This window comes from Thalassophryne amazonica, chromosome 8 (assembly GCF_902500255.1).
Source record: "Thalassophryne amazonica chromosome 8, fThaAma1.1, whole genome shotgun sequence".
Lineage (NCBI taxonomy): Eukaryota > Metazoa > Chordata > Actinopteri > Batrachoidiformes > Batrachoididae > Thalassophryne > Thalassophryne amazonica.
This window is the reverse complement of record NC_047110.1, coordinates 14,226,632-14,245,490: the sequence shown is the minus strand read 5'-3', so window position 1 is coordinate 14,245,490 and position 18,859 is coordinate 14,226,632. Positions and strand designations below refer to the sequence as shown.

At 46.6% G+C, this 18,859-nt stretch overlaps 1 protein-coding gene across 1 annotated transcript in view; it reads left to right on the top strand.

Moving 5' to 3' along the window:
- Positions 1 to 18,859, top strand: part of tph2 (tryptophan hydroxylase 2 (tryptophan 5-monooxygenase)) — a 94,970-nt gene that overhangs the window by 34,425 nt on the left and 41,686 nt on the right. Inside the window, exons 2-3 of the mRNA XM_034175755.1 lie at positions 9,096 to 9,230; positions 10,059 to 10,242. Coding sequence (XP_034031646.1) covers positions 9,096 to 9,230; positions 10,059 to 10,242 — 319 coding nt within the window. The remainder of the gene's footprint in view (positions 1 to 9,095; positions 9,231 to 10,058; positions 10,243 to 18,859) is intronic.

Sequence of the window (18,859 nt, the reverse complement as noted above, 5' to 3'; positions counted from 1 at the left end):
GCTCATTCATTTGGGATTTTTGTGCATCGTTGCAGTGTGCTTCATATTATTGCCATTTATTCTTTTATTATTATTACTGGAGTTGATTCTGTTTAGTGGTTTGATTCCTGTTAAAGTCCCATATAAATAGTTACTATAATTAATTCATTTCTGTACCTTCTTACTCGAATTAAGGGTCACAGGGAGCTGGAGCCTCTCCCAGCATTCACTGGGAGAAAGGCAGAGTACACCCTGGACAGGCCGCCAGTATCACAGGGCCACATATAGATAGACAAAGAGTCACACTCTCACGCACACCTACGGACAATTTAAAGTTTCCAGTCCACCTAACCATGCATGCCGTTGGAAGTGATAGGAAGCTGGAGGGAAAGGAATCCATGAGAACATTCAAACTCTACACAGAAAAGCCCAGGTGGGTGAATTACAACTTTAAATGTGTCAGGATTCTTCGTGGGACAGCCCAAACAGGGGGCGGGCACAAATGCAGACTCACGGACAGAGGAATTAATTAATAGGAAGGAATTAATATGCTTCACACAAGCAAGGTCTAACCTCACCAACCTCTAGAGCAAACACACAGGGAACAGTGGTAAACAAAAATTCCCTCTGATGATATTGAGGAAAAAACATCAAGCAGACCAGACTCAAAGGGGTGACCCGCTGATTAGGCAATTCTAATAGTTACAAGGTTTTTACAAAGCCTTACAAAATTGAAGAAACAGAAAACAGGAATTCAAAACAACATGACAATATGACACTGGCGGCAGTCATCCAGCAGTCCTCATGCCATCAGTGGGCCTGTTCCCGCGGGAATGTCAGTTTCAGTCTGGCATTCTGTGTTCAGTAGCCATCCCGCTATTCGTACCTCTGACAGAGAGAAAAAGAGCAGCATCAGTCTCCTGGAAAAACTACACCTAAGGTATAATTCATCAGCAGTAAATGGACAGAAAAGCAGAGAAAATACTAAGGTAATTGCCAGCTGCTAGCGTGAAGCTTCACTCACAGACCAAAAATTTAGATAAAGTTCCGTTACTAATAAAATTAATGTAAAAGGATAGGAAGCATAGTGCCATATGTATGCTAGCCATGCGAAAGGGAGAATAAATGTGTCTTAAGTCTGGACTTGAATGTCTCTACAGAATCTGACTGTTTTATCTCCATAGGGAGATCATTCCACAAAACAGGTGCATGATAAGATAAAGCTCTGTGACCTGCAGACTTTTTATTCACCCTAGGGACACAAAGTAGTCCTGCGCCCTGAGAATGCAGCCCGGGCCGGTACATAGGGTTTAATTAGGTCAGCTAAGTAGGGAGATGGTAGTCTGAATAATTTTATAGGTTAATAGCAGAACCTTAAAATCTGACCTCACAGAAACAGGAAGCCAGTGAACAGATGCCAAAATGGATGCGATGTGGTCAAACATTCTGCTTCCTGTCAAGTCTGGCAGAAGCATTTTGAACCAATTGGAAAGCCGTAATGCTGGACTGCAGTTAAATCAGAAAGTAGAACATTGCAGTAGTCCAATCTAGAAGAGACAAATGCATGAATCAGGGTCTCAGCATCAGCCATAGACAGGATGGGACGAATTTTTACTATATTTCGCAGGTGGAGTCAGGTGGGGTAGGTCAAAGGACAACGTGGGAATGTGGAGTATTCAAAAAAGGCTTTATCTTGAGATCAGGCAGCGGTATGGTACACAGGATGACAGTCAGCGATGCAGAGGTGAGGTTGAAAAACAAGCAAGGTTCAGAAACACAGTGAAACAGAGTTCAGAGGCTGAGACTAAGGCAATGTCCAAAAATGCAAAGCAGGATTATACACATGTAGGTACAAGAACCATGATAAAACAATGGTTATGATACGGGCTGGAACAAGGTGAAATGCACAATGAACTGGCAGTGAACAAAAAACACACAAGGCTTAAATACATAGTGGGGAATCAGGGTTTGATGAGGGATAGGTGCAGAGAACGTTCAGGGAGGGGGTGTGGTCAGACAAGACAAAGACGAGGGAAGACAAGAGGATCAGTGACCGACAGGCGGGCAATTCTAATGGATATAATGGTAATGGAATTACAACAGCAGCAAAATCTGGACATATGGCATCTAACCACGACAGATTAGCTCAGATTGTAATTCCATTACTGTAGAATTGCCCAGGACGTGACTGACAGGAGCAGAAGCAAGAAAAATCTGTGACAGTGACAAAACCCAACGGTGATCAAAATAACATACCTAAAACACGGATAAGTAAGGCCAAAGGTCAAATAAAACCCCCACACGAAAAGAACAAAGAATTAATCAGGAAGACAAAGGTAAGAACTAAAATGTGATCTACAAGAAAAACAAAGGCTGGGACTGAAACTAGAATGGAACTCAATACATGGCTAAAGGATAACAAACAGAAACAAGGGCGGGGCCAGAGAGCAGAATGAAGAGAGGGGACACAGACGCAGACCAGGGACTAACCATGAGCTGAGCCCGGACCGGGGACTAACCATGAGCTGAGCCCGGACTGGGGACTAACCATGACCTGAGCCCGGACCGGGGACAAACATGACCTGAGCAGGTTATTTCATTGTAGTAACCACAAGAAAAGTTTTACACATTTTCCCAGAAAAAATAACTTTTCTTTTGATAAATTTAGATGTTTGATGGAACATTTGTTTCAGTTACTTAAAAGATCTACACATCAAAATGACATTTTAAAGAATATAACATTTAAAGCACTGACACATGCAAGTGTTTCATTATTTTATAATCTATGGGCTGGACTTTCAGCTTCATGTCTAAATACTGTGATGACGCTTCATAACATATTTCACAGGAAAAATTACAAATGTAATTTTGTTATTTGAGCGCAGGTATTTTATTTAAATTTGTGAATACAACGTGTCTCAAACACCAAACAATCTATTTATGTTGTGTGGGCCGCCAGAAGAGGAGGTACTGCTGGCCCACCACCAGAGGGCGCCCTGCCTGAAGTGCGGGCTTCAGGCACGAGAGGGCGCTGCCGCCACGGACACAGCCGGAAGTGACAGCTGTCACTCATTCTTCATCATCTCACTCCATAAAACCCAGACGTCATCTCCACTTCATCGCCGAGATATCGTACTTCTTTGGAGGTAATAGACTCAGCCGTTTGTGTTTTACAATATAATCTGTATATTGTGAGTGTTTGCAGGAGTACCGGTCCCTCTGTCTGTGGAAGCTGAGTGAGTGCTGGACGGCACTCTTTTCCCCTGAGGAATCACTGCGGTACTCTGCAGAATATTGAGTGAGAGGTGGAGGTGGCATTCCCACCGTTGTTGTTACGGGGTGTACACACACCCACACTTGACTGTCTTTGTTCTTCGCCAGCAGTACCAGATCCGACAGTCGGGGACGGTGATCACCTGGGAATTCGGGACTTGGCGGCTCCAGTATTCACCAGGTTCGGTGGCGGCGGAAATCGTGTGGTTCCGGCTCTTCTCAGGACAGACGTCTTCTATCCTCGAGCCTGCCCACACGTCACCTTTGTGGATTGACTGTAATCATATTCTGAGATTGTCTGTGTATTCGTTGTGCTCCTTCACAACATTAAATTGTTACTTTTTGGCTTATCTATTGACCGTTCATTTGCGCCCCCTGTTGTGGGTCCGTGTCACTACACTTTCACAACAGGATATCTCGGCCAGCGTCATGGACTCCGAGGGGCGTCACCCGGCTGTTGAACGACCAATGGGAGAGCAGGGAGCGCAGGCGTCTGCAGTAGGTGTGATTGGTGAGCTGCAGCACATTCTCACCGCCTTTACGGCTCGGTTGGATCAAATGACCGAGCAAAACATCCTCCTGAACTGCAGGGTGGAGGCTCTCTCTGCGCAGGTGGCGGCGAGCGCTCAGGGCGCTGCTGCAGGTCCTCCTCCTGCTGGCCCTGTGCAGGATATGAACGTTCCAGTGGTGGTTCAACAACCTCTCCCACCATCCCCTGAAGCATACATAAGCCCTCCTGAGCCGTACGGAGGTTGTGCGGAGACGTGCGCGGACTTTCTCATGCAGCGTTCGCTCGTCTTCGCACAACGTCCCGTCATGTATGCGTCAGATGCTAGTAAAATAGCTTATGTGATTACTCTGCTTCAGGGTAAGGCACGCGCCTGGGCTACGGCGCTCTGGGAACAGAACTCACGGTTGTTATCAGCATACACTGGGTTTGTGAGGGAGTTCAGAACAGTGTTTGATCACCCTAACAGAGGAGAGACCGCTTCAACAATGCTTCTGTCAATGCGACAGGGGCACCGGTGCGCAGTCGAATATGCAGTCGACTTCCGCATCGCGGCTGCGAGGTCCGGCTGGAATAACAATGCGCTCCGCGCCGCCTTCATAAACGGACTGTCATCGGTCCTGAAGGAGCATCTGGTAGCTAAGGAGGAACCGCAGGATTTAGATGGGCTTATTGATCTCGTTATACGGTTAGACAATCGGTTGGAGGAACGCCGTCGGGAGCGAGGCGAAGGACGTGGCCGGATACGCGCCGTCCCTCTCCCTTCCGGGTTCGAAAAGGGGCCGCCCTCCCCACGCTCCACAGCTGCAGCGCTCCGTGGGGCAACAGCTCCCCCTGCTGACGTTGTTAGGGAAACGCACAGGGCCAAAATGAGGAGGCTGGTCCGCGGGGAGTGTTTTCTCTGCAGCTCAAAGGAGCACACACAGAAAAACTGCCCCAAATGGCCACAACAACGACCGCCCTCAGAGACTGGGCTAAGGGGGAGTCAGAACATTCACGTGGGACACACACAGATTGCCACACGACTCCCAGTTACAATCCTGAGCGGGGATTTAACCCTTCAAGCCCCAGCACTGGTGGACACGGGGTCAGAAGGGAATTTGCTAGACAGCAGATGGGCAAGGGAGGTAGGGCTCCCTCTGGTGGCGCTTCCTTCGCAGGTGCGGGCACTAGATGGCACCCTCCTCCCTTTAATCACACACAAGACAACCAGTAACTCTGGTGGTGTCTGGAAACCATCGGGAGGAGATTGAGTTTTTTGTAACTCCTTCTACCTCCCACGTGATTTTGGGCTTCCCATGGATATTGAAGCACAATCCCTGGATTGATTGGCCGTCTGGGGTGGTGGTTCAGTGGAGCGAAACCTGCCATCGGGTGTGTTTAGGATCCTCGGTTCCTCCCGGTTTACAGGCTAAGGAGGAGGTCAAAGTCCCTCCCAATCTGACGGCAGTGCCGGTTGAGTACCACGATCTTGCTGACATCTTCAGCAAGGATCTGGCACTCACCCTTCCCCCGCACCGTCCGTACGATTGTGCCATTGATTTGGTTCCAGGCGCTGAGTTCCCGTCCAGCAGGCTGTACAACCTCTCACGACCTGAGCGCGAATCAATGGAGACCTACATCCGGGACTCATTAGCTGCCGGGCTGATCCGGAACTCCACCTCCCCGATGGGGGCAGGTTTATTTTTTGTGGGCAAGAAAGATGGCGGACTCCGTCCATGCATTGATTACAGGGGGCTGAATGAGATTACGGTTCGCAACCGATACCCGTTGCCATTGTTGGATTCCGTGTTCACCCCCCTGCATGGAGCCAAAATCTTTACTAAGCTGGATCTTAGAAATGCGTATCACCTGGTTCGGATCCGGAAGGGAGACGAATGGAAGACGGCATTTAACACCCCTTTAGGTCACTTTGAGTACCTGGTCATGCCGTTCGGCCTCACCAACGCCCCCGCGACGTTCCAAGCCTTGGTTAACGACGTCTTGCGGGACTTCCTGCACCGATTCGTCTTCGTATATCTGGACGATATTCTCATCTTTTCTCCGGATCCTGAGACCCATGTCCAGCATGTACGTCAGGTCCTGCAGCGGTTGTTAGAGAACCGACTGTTTGTGAAGGGCGAGAAGTGCGAGTTTCACCGCACGTCTTTGTCCTTCCTGGGGTTTATCATCTCCTCTAACTCCATCGCCCCTGATCTGGCCAAGGTTGCGGCGGTGAGAGATTGGCCCCAACCAACAAGCCGTAGGAAGCTGCAACAGTTCCTCGGCTTCGCTAATTTCTATAGGAGGTTCATTAAGGGCTACAGTCAGGTAGTTAGCCTCCTGACAGCCCTGACCTCTCCAAAAGTCCCCTTCACCTGGTCGGATCGGTGCGAAGCCGCGTTCAAGGAGTTGAAACGACGGTTCTCTACTGCGCCAGTTTTGGTGCAGCCCGACCCTAGCCGCCAGTTCGTGGTTGAAGTGGACGCCTCTGACTCAGGGATAGGAGCCGTGCTATCCCAGAGCGGAGAGACTGATAAGGTTCTTCACCCGTGTGCCTACTTTTCACGCAGGTTGACCCCGGCTGAACGGCATTATGACGTCGGCAATCGAGAACTCCTTGCGGTGAAAGAGGCTCTTGAGGAGTGGAGACACCTGTTGGAGGGAGCGTCTGTGCCATTCACGGTTTTCACTGACCATCGGAACCTGGAGTATATCAGGACCGCCAAGTGGCTGAACCCCAGGCAAGCCCGCTGGTCACTGTTCTTCGGGCGTTTTGACTTCCGGATCACCTATCGCCCCGGGACCAAGAACCAGAGATCGGATGCCTTGTCCCGGGTACATGAAGAGGAGGTCAAAACTGCACTGTCGGATCCACCGGAGCCCATCCTGCCTGAGTCCACTATTGTGGCCACCCTCACCTGGGACATGGAGAAGATCGTCCGGGAGGCCCTGGCACGGAGCCCGGACCCAGGAACAGGTCCGAAGAACCGTTTGTACGTCCCACCAGAGGCCAGAGCTGCAGTCTTGGACTTCTGTCACGGTTCCAAGCTCTCCTGTCATCCAGGGGTGCGAAGGACCGTGGCAGTTGTCCGGCAGCGCTTCTGGTGGGCGTCTATGGAGGCCGACGTCCGGGAGTACATCCAGGCCTACACCACCTGTGCCAGGGGCAAGGCAGACCATAAAAGGTCCCAAGGACTTCTCCAGCCGCTACCTGTGCCTCATCGCCCCTGGTCCCACATCGGCCTGGATTTCGTCACGGGCCTCCCGCCGTCCCAGGGCAACACCACCATCTTCACGATAGTGGACCGATTCTCCAAGGCGGCCCACTTCGTGGCCCTCCCGAAGCTCCCAACAGCCCAGGAGACAGCAGACCTCCTGGTCCACCACGTCGTCCGTCTGCATGGGATACCCATCGACATCGTCTCTGATCGTGGTCCCCAGTTCTCCTCACACGTCTGGAGGAGCTTCTGCTGGGAACTGGGGGCCACTGTGAGCCTCTCGTCCGGGTATCACCCGCAGACCAATGGACAGGCAGAACGGGCCAATCAGGAATTGGAGCAAGCCCTGCGTTGTGTAACGTCCGCACACCCGACGGCCTGGAGTAAACATCTGGCCTGGATCGAGTATGCGCATAACAGCCAGGTGTCCTCTGCCACCGGCCTCTCCCCGTTTGAGGTGTGTTTGGGGTATCAGCCCCCATTGTTTCCCGTGGTGGAGGGAGAGGTCGGTGTGCCCTCGGTCCAGGCCCACCTGCGGAAGTGCCGTCGGGTGTGGCGCTCCGCCCGTTCTGGCTTGTTGAAGGCCCGGACGAGGGCGAAGACCCATGCGGACCGCCGGCGATCCCCGGCCCCTGCTTACCAGCTCGGGCAGGAGGTGTGGCTGTCCACGAAGGACATCCCCCTCCAAGTGGATTCCCCTAAGTTAAAGGATCGATACATTGGACCATTCAAGATCCTCAAAATCCTCAGTCCTGCCGCAGTGAAGCTCCAACTCCCGGCTTCACTGCGGATCCACCCAGTCTTTCATGTGTCCAGAATCAAGCCTCACCACACCTCACCCCTCTGTGCTCCCGGTCCGGCGCCGCCTCCTGCCCGGATCATTGACGGGGAGCCGGCTTGGACAGTGCGCCGGCTCCTGGACGTCCGTCGAATGGGCCGGGGGTTCCAGTATTTGGTGGACTGGGAGGGGTATGGACCCGAAGAATGCTCCTGGGTGAAGAGGAGCTTCATCCTGGATCCGGCCCTCCTGGCCGATTTCTACCGTCGACACCCCGATAAGCCTGGTCGGGCGCCAGGAGGCGCCCGTTGAGGGGGGGGGTCCTGTTGTGTGGGCCGCCAGAAGAGGAGGTACTGCTGGCCCACCACCAGAGGGCGCCCTGCCTGAAGTGCGGGATTCAGGCACGAGAGGGCGCTGCCGCCACGGACACAGCCGGGAGTGACAGCTGTCACTCATTAATTCCTGACAGCTGTCACTCATTCTTCATCATCTCACTCCATAAAACCCAGACGTCATCTCCACCTCATCGCCGAGATATCGTACTTCTTTGGAGGTAATAGACTCAGCCGTTTGTGTTTTACAATATAATCTGTATATTGTGAGTGTTTGCAGGAGTACCGGTCCCTCTGTCTGTGGAAGCTGAGTGAGTGCTGGACGGCACTCTTTTCCCCTGAGGAATCACTGGGGTACTCTGCAGAATATTGAGTGAGAGGTGGAGGTGGCATTCCCACCGTTGTTGTTACGGGGTGTACACACACCCACACTTGACTGTCTTTGTTCTTCGCCAGCAGTACCAGATTCGACAGTCGGGGACGGTGATCACCTGGGAATTCGGGACTTGGCGGCTCCAGTATTCACCAGGTTCGGTGGCGGTGGAAATCGTGTGGTTCCGGCTCTTCTCAGGACAGACGTCTTCTATCCTCGAGCCTGCCCACACGTCACCTTTGTGGATTGACTGTAATCATATTCTGAGATTGTCTGTGTATTCGTTGTGCTCCTTCACAACATTAAATTGTTACTTTTTGGCTTATCTATTGACCGTTCATTTGCGCCCCCTGTTGTGGGTCCGTGTCACTACACTTTCACAACAATTTACTCAGTTTATTTTGGAACTTCCTTTGGGGTAGCATAACTATGTGTATACATTTCAAAACTTTCATGAATAATATTATCATATGTTATAATTATTTTTGAACATTATGCACTCTAAACTTCAATTTGGTACCAATAAGTAAACCTTTGCATCAATATGAAGTGACTGCTGGTTGAGGGACCTCACCGTCAGACCTGTGTGAGGCTCGGGATCTGGGCTAACCAGGCTTCGTGCTGTTCACTGTGCCGTTGTTTTGTTGTTCAGTCTCGCCGCACATCATTTGGCCCCATCAATGAGAACCCGGACAAAGACGGAGGCGAGGAGGCCGGCAGGACAGCCGTGGTTTTCTCATTGAAGAATGAGGTGGGCTGTCTGGTCAAAGCCCTCAGACTCTTCCAGGTGGGACAAACTTCACATTTACTTTTTCTTTTCCTTCATATTCTTTGTCTCGACTTGGCCTTGGTCCACTCATTCTTTCCTTTACATCTCTTCCTGTCTCTTTTCTGTATTAATGTCTTCCACAGTCCTACACCGTGTTTGTTTCTTTTTATTTATTCTTTAATTCTTGACTCTTTCCACAGTTCTTTCTACCTGTACTCTCTCTCTCTGGATTCCCCCTCTTAACTCTCATCTTTTCTCTGATTTATTACTTTCTTCTACTTTCCTCTGTTCTTTCCCTTTTCTTACTCATTTCTGCTTTTTATCCATTCTGTTTGCTCATCCTCTCATCTTCTACTCATCTTCAACTTTCCTGCCCTTTTCTTGATTTCCTTCTTTCCCATCTTGACTTCCCCATTACGCTGCATTGTCTTTTCTCTCATCTGGTCTCCTCGTATTTCCTTCTTTGTCCTCTCTACTCCTCAAAACCATGCTGTCTCCTTTCTTGAACTCTTCTCTGCCCTCCTCTGTTGCTCCCTGCTTATGTTTCCTCCTTTCCTTCTTGTCCTTCTCCTTTTCTCCTCTTCGGTTCTCGTCTATTTTCATACATCCTCCTTTTTTTTTTTACTTGCTTCCTCCTTTCCTGTCTTGATTTGCCCCATTCCACCCAATTTGCTTGTTTTCAGTCATCTGATCTGCTCGTTTCCTCCTTCCCCTTCTTCTTGTTTCCTCTAATCCATGCTGTATATGTTTTCTGATTCCTTCCCTCATCCCCTCATCAGTTTCCTTGTGTCCTCTCTGTTTTCATGTTCCCTCTTCTGTTGTTTCTTTGCTCCTCTGGTCTTGCAGGAGAGGCGGATAAACCTGAATCACATCGAGTCTCGGCCGTCGAAGCGCGTCACTAATGAGGTGGAGATCTACGCTGACTGCAACTGTAGCAAGAAGGAGTTCAACGAGCTCCTGCAGCATCTCAAAGATCACGTCAACATCATCTCCTTCAACACACCTGCAAATGTTTGGTCTGCAGAGACAGGTAGGACTCTAAAACCCCAGCAGCCACCTCTTCCTCCACAATGCTGGACCCAAAAACCTTTGTTCCAGTACTTCATGTTGTAAGGTCCCATGTCCATATAGTTTCTTTTCTGGTAGGAAAACACTGAGTAGGCATTGAGAAACACTTCATTCCAGCACTTCATCAACAACTAACAATGTATGGCCATAAAAAGCACTCATCCTCAGCAGGAACATGATGTCTGTCCAATCTGCTATCACACCAGAGTTTTTGTTTGCTTGTTTTTTGTCTGTTGATGAATTTTCTGTGACTTAACAGCTCACTGTAAACAGCAGAAAAACTTCTTCTATGAAGGAGACAAGTCACACACCATCAGCACCTTTCTGAAACATTCAGGTGCTCGGTGTGGTCATGCATAAATGGAGCACTTTGACAAAGGATGTTTGGTGCGGCACTGTTTTCTAGGTGGCTGAATATGCTCCTTTCTTTATGAGTAGTTTCACAAATGTCAAAGTAAATTCCTTGCTGTGGCACAGGGTGGCTGGTGTATTCAACTATTTAAAAGTCGGCATCCTAAGTGATTCAATGCTCAATATTCTCATCCATCCACACCTATAACAAGGGCTGTGGTTACACCATGATCCTCTAAATAAAATCACCTCACAACTGACACTGCTTGGTCAAGTGGTGGAAGAAGAACCCTGAGAACAAATATCTTCACTGAGTGAAGAATTTTGATCTTTTCACGATGCATAGCTGCCTGGCAAGGCTGATGTCTTTACAGAAGAATGAAGGTCCAAGTCCTTTGGGTCCTTCCTAGGGTTCTGGCTATGGTCCTCCCTAAAAATTGGTCCACCTTTTGCATCTCCGCATGCATCATTAGCCGCGGTTCACAGATTAAAACCTTGTTTCTGCTTAAAAGTGCACGCCAGTCATCATCTATCTTAGCAACAGATATCTAAAGCTTTTGTACAACAATCATTTCACATAAATTCAGCATTTTCATCATAAAAGACAGATGAAACGATCAGAGCAATGCGGCTAAACGAGCTAAGATAAGGAGTGGATGTCCTCTGGGGATCCTTGTTCACTGATGTGTTCACTGCACATCGGCCATTTCAAAGCATCATGGAATTTTGTGGAGTTTCTGCTTAAAACTGTCTTTAGAATGATTTAAAAGGTTTTACCTTAATCATCTGATGGTTAATAATCCCATTAATCCATTTGACTGTTCAATCTGTGACACCAGTACTGCAAATTTCCTCCCGGCTCTCGGGTTCAAACCTCCTCTCTCGCCCAGCAGGGATTTTCCAAAAAATGAACTGAAATGTTGCTGAAAAATGTACCAATTCGATCATATTTCAAGCCTGTAGTGTCGTACTGTTGTTTTATTTTGCAATTTCAACCAAATAATTAAAGAAATAAATATATATTGTTTTCTTCATATCTCAGCCATAAACAGCAGAGAGATCAGTCAGCTGCTTTCAGCACTTAAAACAGCTATACTAAAATACAAAATGGAGCTTCATAATCACAAAATGGGGGTAAATGTCCCGAAATGGAGCAGACCGACACAGACCGACTCCAAATATGATTAAATATGATTCAATTAATTACTTTTATTTTGTTATTCTTAAGCAAAATGGGGACTGATAAAGAAACAGGGGTAAAATGTCACAAAATGGAGCAGACTGACCCAGACTGACTCCAGATATGATTAAATATATTCAATTAATTACTTTTATTTAATTATTTTTAAGCGGAATGGGGACTGATAATGAAACAGGGGTAAAATGTAGTAAAATGGAGCATGCTGACCAGACTGACTGTTGTGAGTGAGAGCCAACCACCACTCTACTGGTGGTTGGCTCTCACTGCGGTATTGTATCACTTCCTGTTCCGGAGCACAGCGGTGTTTTTCTGTATCTGTTAGCTGTTTAATCTGCGCAGTTAGATTGATCTAGTTATCTAGATTACGATTTGTTTCCCAGTGTAATCTTTACGTGCCTTAACTAAAGCACTCCTTCTGCTGAATCACCTCTAAATTATTTACACATTATTCACTTTGCGTGTTTTTAGGAATCCGCTAGCTTAGCGCAGCTACTAGCTCTTAGCCGATTTAGCATGGCGGCTTCTCCTGTCTCCTCCCGCACTTTTTCTGCTCTGGGTGTGAAATGTTTAGTTATTTCCTCGGCCATCCTTTAGCAGTAACGGTACTTGTAATAAGTGTAGCTTATATCGTAGCTTTGGAGCAGGGCTGGGCGAATTGGAGACTCGGCTCCGCACCGGGAAAATTCTACAGCTAGCCAGGCCCCTGTAGTCGGTGCGGACCAAGGTAGCTTAGCCGCCGTTAGTTCCCCCCCTGGCAGATCCCGAGCAGCCGGGAAAGCAGGCCAACTGGGTGACTGTGAGGAGGAAGCGTAGCCCTAAACAGAAGCCCCGTGTACACCGCCAACACCGTTCACATCTCTAACCGTTTTTCCCCACCTCGACGACACACCCGCCGAGGATCAAACTCTGGTTATTGGCGACTCTGTTTTGGCGAATGTGAAGTTAGCGACACCAGCAACCATAGTCAATTGTCTTCCGGGGCCAGAGCAGGCGACATTGAAGGAAATTTGAAACTGCTGGCTAAGGCTAAGCGTAAATTTGGTAAGATTGTAATTCACGTCGGCAGTAATGACACCCGTTACGCCAATCGGAGGTCACTAAAATTAACATTAAAATCGGTGTGTAACTTTGCAAAAACAATGTCGGACTCTGTTGTTCTCCTTGAATTGCTGGCTGTCTGAGTGGTGTCCAAAAAATGAGGTGGGCTTCATAGATAATTGGCAAAGCTTCTGGGGAAAACCTGGTCTTGTTAGGAGAGACGGCATTCATCCCACTTTGGATGGAGCAGCTCTCATTTCTAGAAATCTGGCCAATTTTCTTAAATCCTCCAAACCGTGACTATCCAGGGTTGGGACCAGGAAGCAGAGTTGTAGTCTTACACACCTCTCTGCAGCTTCTCTCCCCCTGCCATCCCCTCATTACCCCATCCCCGTAGAGACGGTGCCTGCTCCCAGACTACCAATAACCAGCAAAAATCTATTTAAGCATAAAAATTCAAAAAGAAAAAATAATATAGCACCTTCAACTGCACCACAGACTAAACAGTTAAATGTGGTCTATTAACATTAGGTCTCTCTCTTCTAAGTCCCTGTTAGTAAATGATATAATAATTGATCAACATATTTATTTATTCTGCCTTACAGAAACCTGGTTACAGCAGGATGAATATGTTAGTTTAAATGAGTCAACACCCCCGAGTCACACTAACTGTCAGAATGCTCGTAGCACGGGCCGGGGCGGAGGATAGCAGCAATCTTCCATTCCAGCTTATTAATTAATCAAAAACCCAGACAGAGCTTTAATTCATTTGAAAGCTTGACTCTTAGTCTTGTCCATCCAAATTGGAAGTCCCAAAAACCAGTTTTATTTGTTATTATCTATCGTCCACCTGGTCGTTACTGTGAGTTTCTCTGTGAATTTTCAGACCTTTTGTCTGACTTAGTGCTTAGCTCAGATAAGATAATTATAGTGGGCGATTTAACATCCACACAGATGCTGAGAATGACAGCCTCAACACTGCATTTAATCTATTATTAGACTCTATTGGCTTTGCTCAAAAAGTAAATGAGTCCACCCACCACTTTAATCATATCTTAGATCTTGTTCTGACTTATGGTATGGAAATAGAAGACTTAACAGTATCCCTGAAAAACTCCCTTCTGTCTGATCATTTCTTATAACATTTACATTTACTCTGATGGACTACCCTGCAGTGGGGAATAAGTTTCATTACACTAGAAGTCTTTTCAGAAAGCGCTGTAACTAGGTTTAAGGATATGATTCCTTCTTTATGTTCTCTAATGCCATATACCAAACACAGTGCAGAGTAGCTACCTAAACTCTGTAAGTGAGATAGAGTATCTCGTCAATAGTTTTACATCCTCATTGAAGACAACTTTGGATGCTGTAGCTCCTCTAAAAAAGAGAGCTTTAAATCAGAAGTGCCTGACTCCGTGGTATAACTCACAAACTCGTAGCTTAAAGCAGATAACCCGTAAGTTGGAGAGGAAATGGCGTCTCACTAATTTAGAAGATCTTCACTTAGCCTGGAAAAAGAGTCTGTTGCTCTATAAAAAAGCCCTCCGTAAAGCTAGGACATCTTTCTACTCATCACTAATTGAAGAAAATAAGAACAACCCCAGGTTTCTTTTCAGCACTGTAGTCAGGCTGACAAAGAGTCAGAGCTCTATTGAGCTGAGTATTCCATTACTTAACTAGTAATGACTTCATGACTTTCTTGCTAACAAAATTTTAACTATTAGAGAAAAAATTACTCATAACCATCCCAAAGACATATCGTTATCTTTGGCTGCTTTCAGTGATGCCGGTATTTGGTTAGACTCTTTCTCTCCGATTGTTCTGTCTGAGTTATTTTCATTAGTTACTTCATCCAAACCATCAACATGTTTATTAGACCCCATTCCTACCAGGCTGCTCAAGGAAGCCCTACCATTATTTAATGCTTCGATCTTAAATATGATCAATCTATCTTTGTTAGTTGGCTATGTACCACAGGCTTTTAAGGTGGCAGTAATTAAACCATTACTTAAAAAGCCATCACTTGACCCAGCTATCTTAGCTAATTATAGGCCAATCTCCAACCTTCCTTTTCTCTCAAAAATTCTTGAAAGGGTAGTTGTAAAACAGCTAACTGATCATCTGCAGAGGAATGGTCTATTTGAAGAGTTTCAGTCAGGTTTTAGAATTCATCATAGTACAGAAACAGCATTAGTGAAGGTTACAAATGATCTTCTTATGGCCTCGGACAGTAGACTCATCTCTGTGCTTGTTCTGTTAGACCTCAGTGCTGCTTTTGATACTGTTGACCATAAAATTTTATTACAGAGATTAGAGCATGCCATAGGTATTAAAGGCACTGCGCTGCGGTGGTTTGAATCATATTGTCTAATAGATTACAATTTGTTCATGTAAATGGGGAATCTTCTTCACAGACTAAAGGTTAATTATGGAGTTCCACAAGGTTCTGTGCTAGGACCAATTTTATTCACTTTATACATGCTTCCCTTAGGCAGTATTATTAGACGGTATTGCTTAAATTTTCATTGTTACGCAGATGATACCCCAGCTTTATGTATCCATGAAGCCAGAGGACACACACCAATTAGCTAAACTGCAGGATTGTCTTACAGGCATAAAGACATGGATGACCTCTAATTTCCTGCTTTTAAACTCAGATAAAACTGAAGTTATTGTACTTGGCCCCACAAATCTTAGAAACATGGTGTCTAACCAGATCCTTACTCTGGATGGCATTACCCTGACCTCTAGTAATACTGTGAGAAATCTTGGAGTCATTTTTGATCAGGATATGTCATTCAAAGCGCATATTAAAAAATATGTAGGACTGCTTTTTTGCATTTACGCAATATCTCTAAAATCAGAAAGGTCTTGTCTCAGAGTGATGCTGAAAAACTAATTCATGCATTTATTTCCTCTAGGCTGGACTATTGTAATTCATTATTATCAGGTTGTCCTAAAAGTTCCCTAAAAAGCCTTCAGTTAATTCAAAATGCTGCAGCTAGAGTACTGACGGGGACTAGAAGGAGAGAGCATATCTCACCCATATTGGCCTCTCTTCATTGGCTTCCTGTTAATTCTAGAATAGAATTTAAAATTCTTCTTCTTACTTATAAGGTTTTGAATAATCAGGTCCCATCTTATCTTAGGGACCTCGTAGTACCATATCACCCCAATAGAGGGCTTCGCTCTCAGACTGCAGGCTTACTTGTAGTTCCTAGGGTTTGTAAGAGTAGAATGGGAGGCAGAGCCTTCAGCTTTCAGGCTCCTCTCCTGTGGAACCAGCTCCCAATTCAGATCAGGGAGATAGACACCCTCTCTACTTTTAAGATTAGGCTTAAAACTTTCCTTTTTGCTAAAGCTTATAGTTAGGGCTGGATCAGGTGACCCTGAACCATCCCTTAGTTATGCTGCTATAGACGTAGACTGCTGGGGGGTTCCCATGATGCACTGTTTCTTTCTCTTTTTGCTCTGTATGCACCACTCTGCATTTAATCATTAGTGATCGATCTCTGCTCCCCTCCACAGCATGTCTTTTTCCTGGTTCTCTCCCTCAGCCCCAACCAGTCCCAGCCGAAGACTGCCCCTCCCTGAGCCTGGTTCTGCTGGAGGTTTCTTCCTGTTAAAAGGGAGTTTTTCCTTCCCACTGTAGCCAAGTGCTTGCTCACAGGGGGTCGTTTTGACCGTTGGGGTTTTACATAATTATTGTATGGCCTTGCCTTACAATATAAAGCGCCTTGGGGCAACTGTTTGTTGTGATTTGGCGCTATATAAAAAAATTGATTGATTGATTGATTGATTGTGTGTTGGGGGGGCGTGGCTGGATGTTTTGGTGTTCTTTTCTTTTCTTTGCTCTCCAGGTGGCATGAGGGCTGATTTGTCTGTGAAGAAGGTGCTGGCTGAAGAGTCTTCACCCTCATCAACATCATGGAAAGCACCTGTGATTGGTGCTCACGTGCAACCTGGACGACTTGCAGCTGAAGCAGATAATTGGATGGCGTTCTGCATTTAAGTCATGTGTGATTTGAGCAGAACTGCCGGGAACTCGACCTTGTGACGTTCGTTTGTGAGACGCTGAGGACTGCGCCTGGGTTTTGACACATCGAGCCCGTGAAGCAGGGAGGGGTGAGGACACATGCTGTCAGCACACACTAAAGGTAATTAAGTGTTTAAGTAATTGTTGATAGTAACTTGGTGTTTTGTTACACAGTATACTGGAATTGTGAAGAGAATTGTGCAGTTTGCTTCTCACTGCTGTGGCGTGAAGGATAAGTGATCCTCCACTTGTTGTGAGAAGCTGCTCATTTGCATAAAGTAAAAAAAAGGACACTGACCTGAGTGTGTTGCTGATAGCGTGTGTTTATTGGAAGATATAGTTGTATCTGTTGACTTACCTCACCTTCTCTTTGCTTCACAGAGAATCAGTTTGTCGTGTCCACCTGGGGGGTGTTTGGCGGTGGTAGGAAGTCCAGGAGCGCCGGCTTTAATCCTTGCGGGCGCTGGAGAGCGAGCCACGAATCACTCCACCAGAGGGACGTTGTTTTTTATGTTTTTACACTTTTAAGCACAGGTGAATAATAAATAGTTTCTGTTTGGAACCGCTTTCTGGTTATTTTTAGCGCTGGGTCCTGTCTGACGCAGGTCCGCTCCTCAACCCGCGTCGACACATAACACTGACTCCAAATATGATTAAATTAATTATTTATTTTGTTATTTTTAAGCAGAATGGGGACTGATAAAGAAAGGGATAATTGGCTGGCTGCTATCAGCTGAGTAAACGAAGGATGGTCATGGGAAATACGCCGTCGGATCGCTAGTTGGCATCGTTTACGGTCGGAACTACAACTGTATCAGTTCGTGTTTGAACCTCCGACTTTCGTTCTTGATTAACAAAAACATTCTTGGCAAATGCTTTTGCTTTCATCCATCTTGTGTCAGTCCAAGAATTTCACCTCTAGCGGCACAATACAAATGCCCCCGACCGTCCCTCTTAATCATGGCCCCAGTTCAGAGAAAGAAAACCCACAAAATAGAACCGGAGTCCTATTCCATTATTCCTAGTTGGGGTATTCAGACAACCAGACCTGCTTTGAACACTCTAATTTTTTCAAAGTAAACATGTTGGACCCTGTAGGACGCTCAGCTAAGGGGCAACGAGATGCTGGGCGTTTTTAACCTTTTCAACGTTACTTATTTTATTAACTTAGAATTTGACAGAAACATTTTAAAGATAACTTTGGTATTACAAATATTTACAACATAAATGTCATGGGTTTTTTTTGTCTAATATTCTTGCTTTCAGTGCATCTAAAACCACTCAAAGTGGGTTAAAATAGGGCATGCCAATAACATTTTAGAGGTATAAAACCCCACCGGGGCCCCTGCTCCCCCAGCTGTGAGCCGCGATCACGTAATTTACCCAGCACTAAAATGGTTCTAGCTAGACCCTGGTCCTTCCTGTCTTACTGTAGGTTTATCATATGTGAACCAGTGAGCTAAGATAACGAGTGGATGTCCTCTGGGGATCCTTGTGTACTGCTGGAATGACTGTCAAATGATGAGGCGTATCACTTGCGTTATGAGGGAATGATAGTTGTGACATTTTCACCATGTGACACAATTCCATGGATGTGATCCAACATGCAGGTGCCTCAGTGTTTGCGACCCTAGTGGCTGGAGAAGGCCAAGGGGATGCCCACGTTTCACCTGGCTGTAGCAGACAGATGGTCACTACTGAGAGCTGGAGATGGACTGGTTCATATTCATTCAAATCATATTTACAAAATGTCCAAAAATAAATGCTAATTAAGGAGAATAGCTGCTACAGGGCACTAGCGGGTACAGACAGTAGGTTTGGTGCAACCAACATACCACAACAGCTTCAGTACACACGGCATCAATTCAACAAATCTGTGGTTTAGTTTGCCTTCTCACCACACGTGAACTGGACTGAGTTCCACCTTATCTTCTCTTTATACTCTGTATGCTG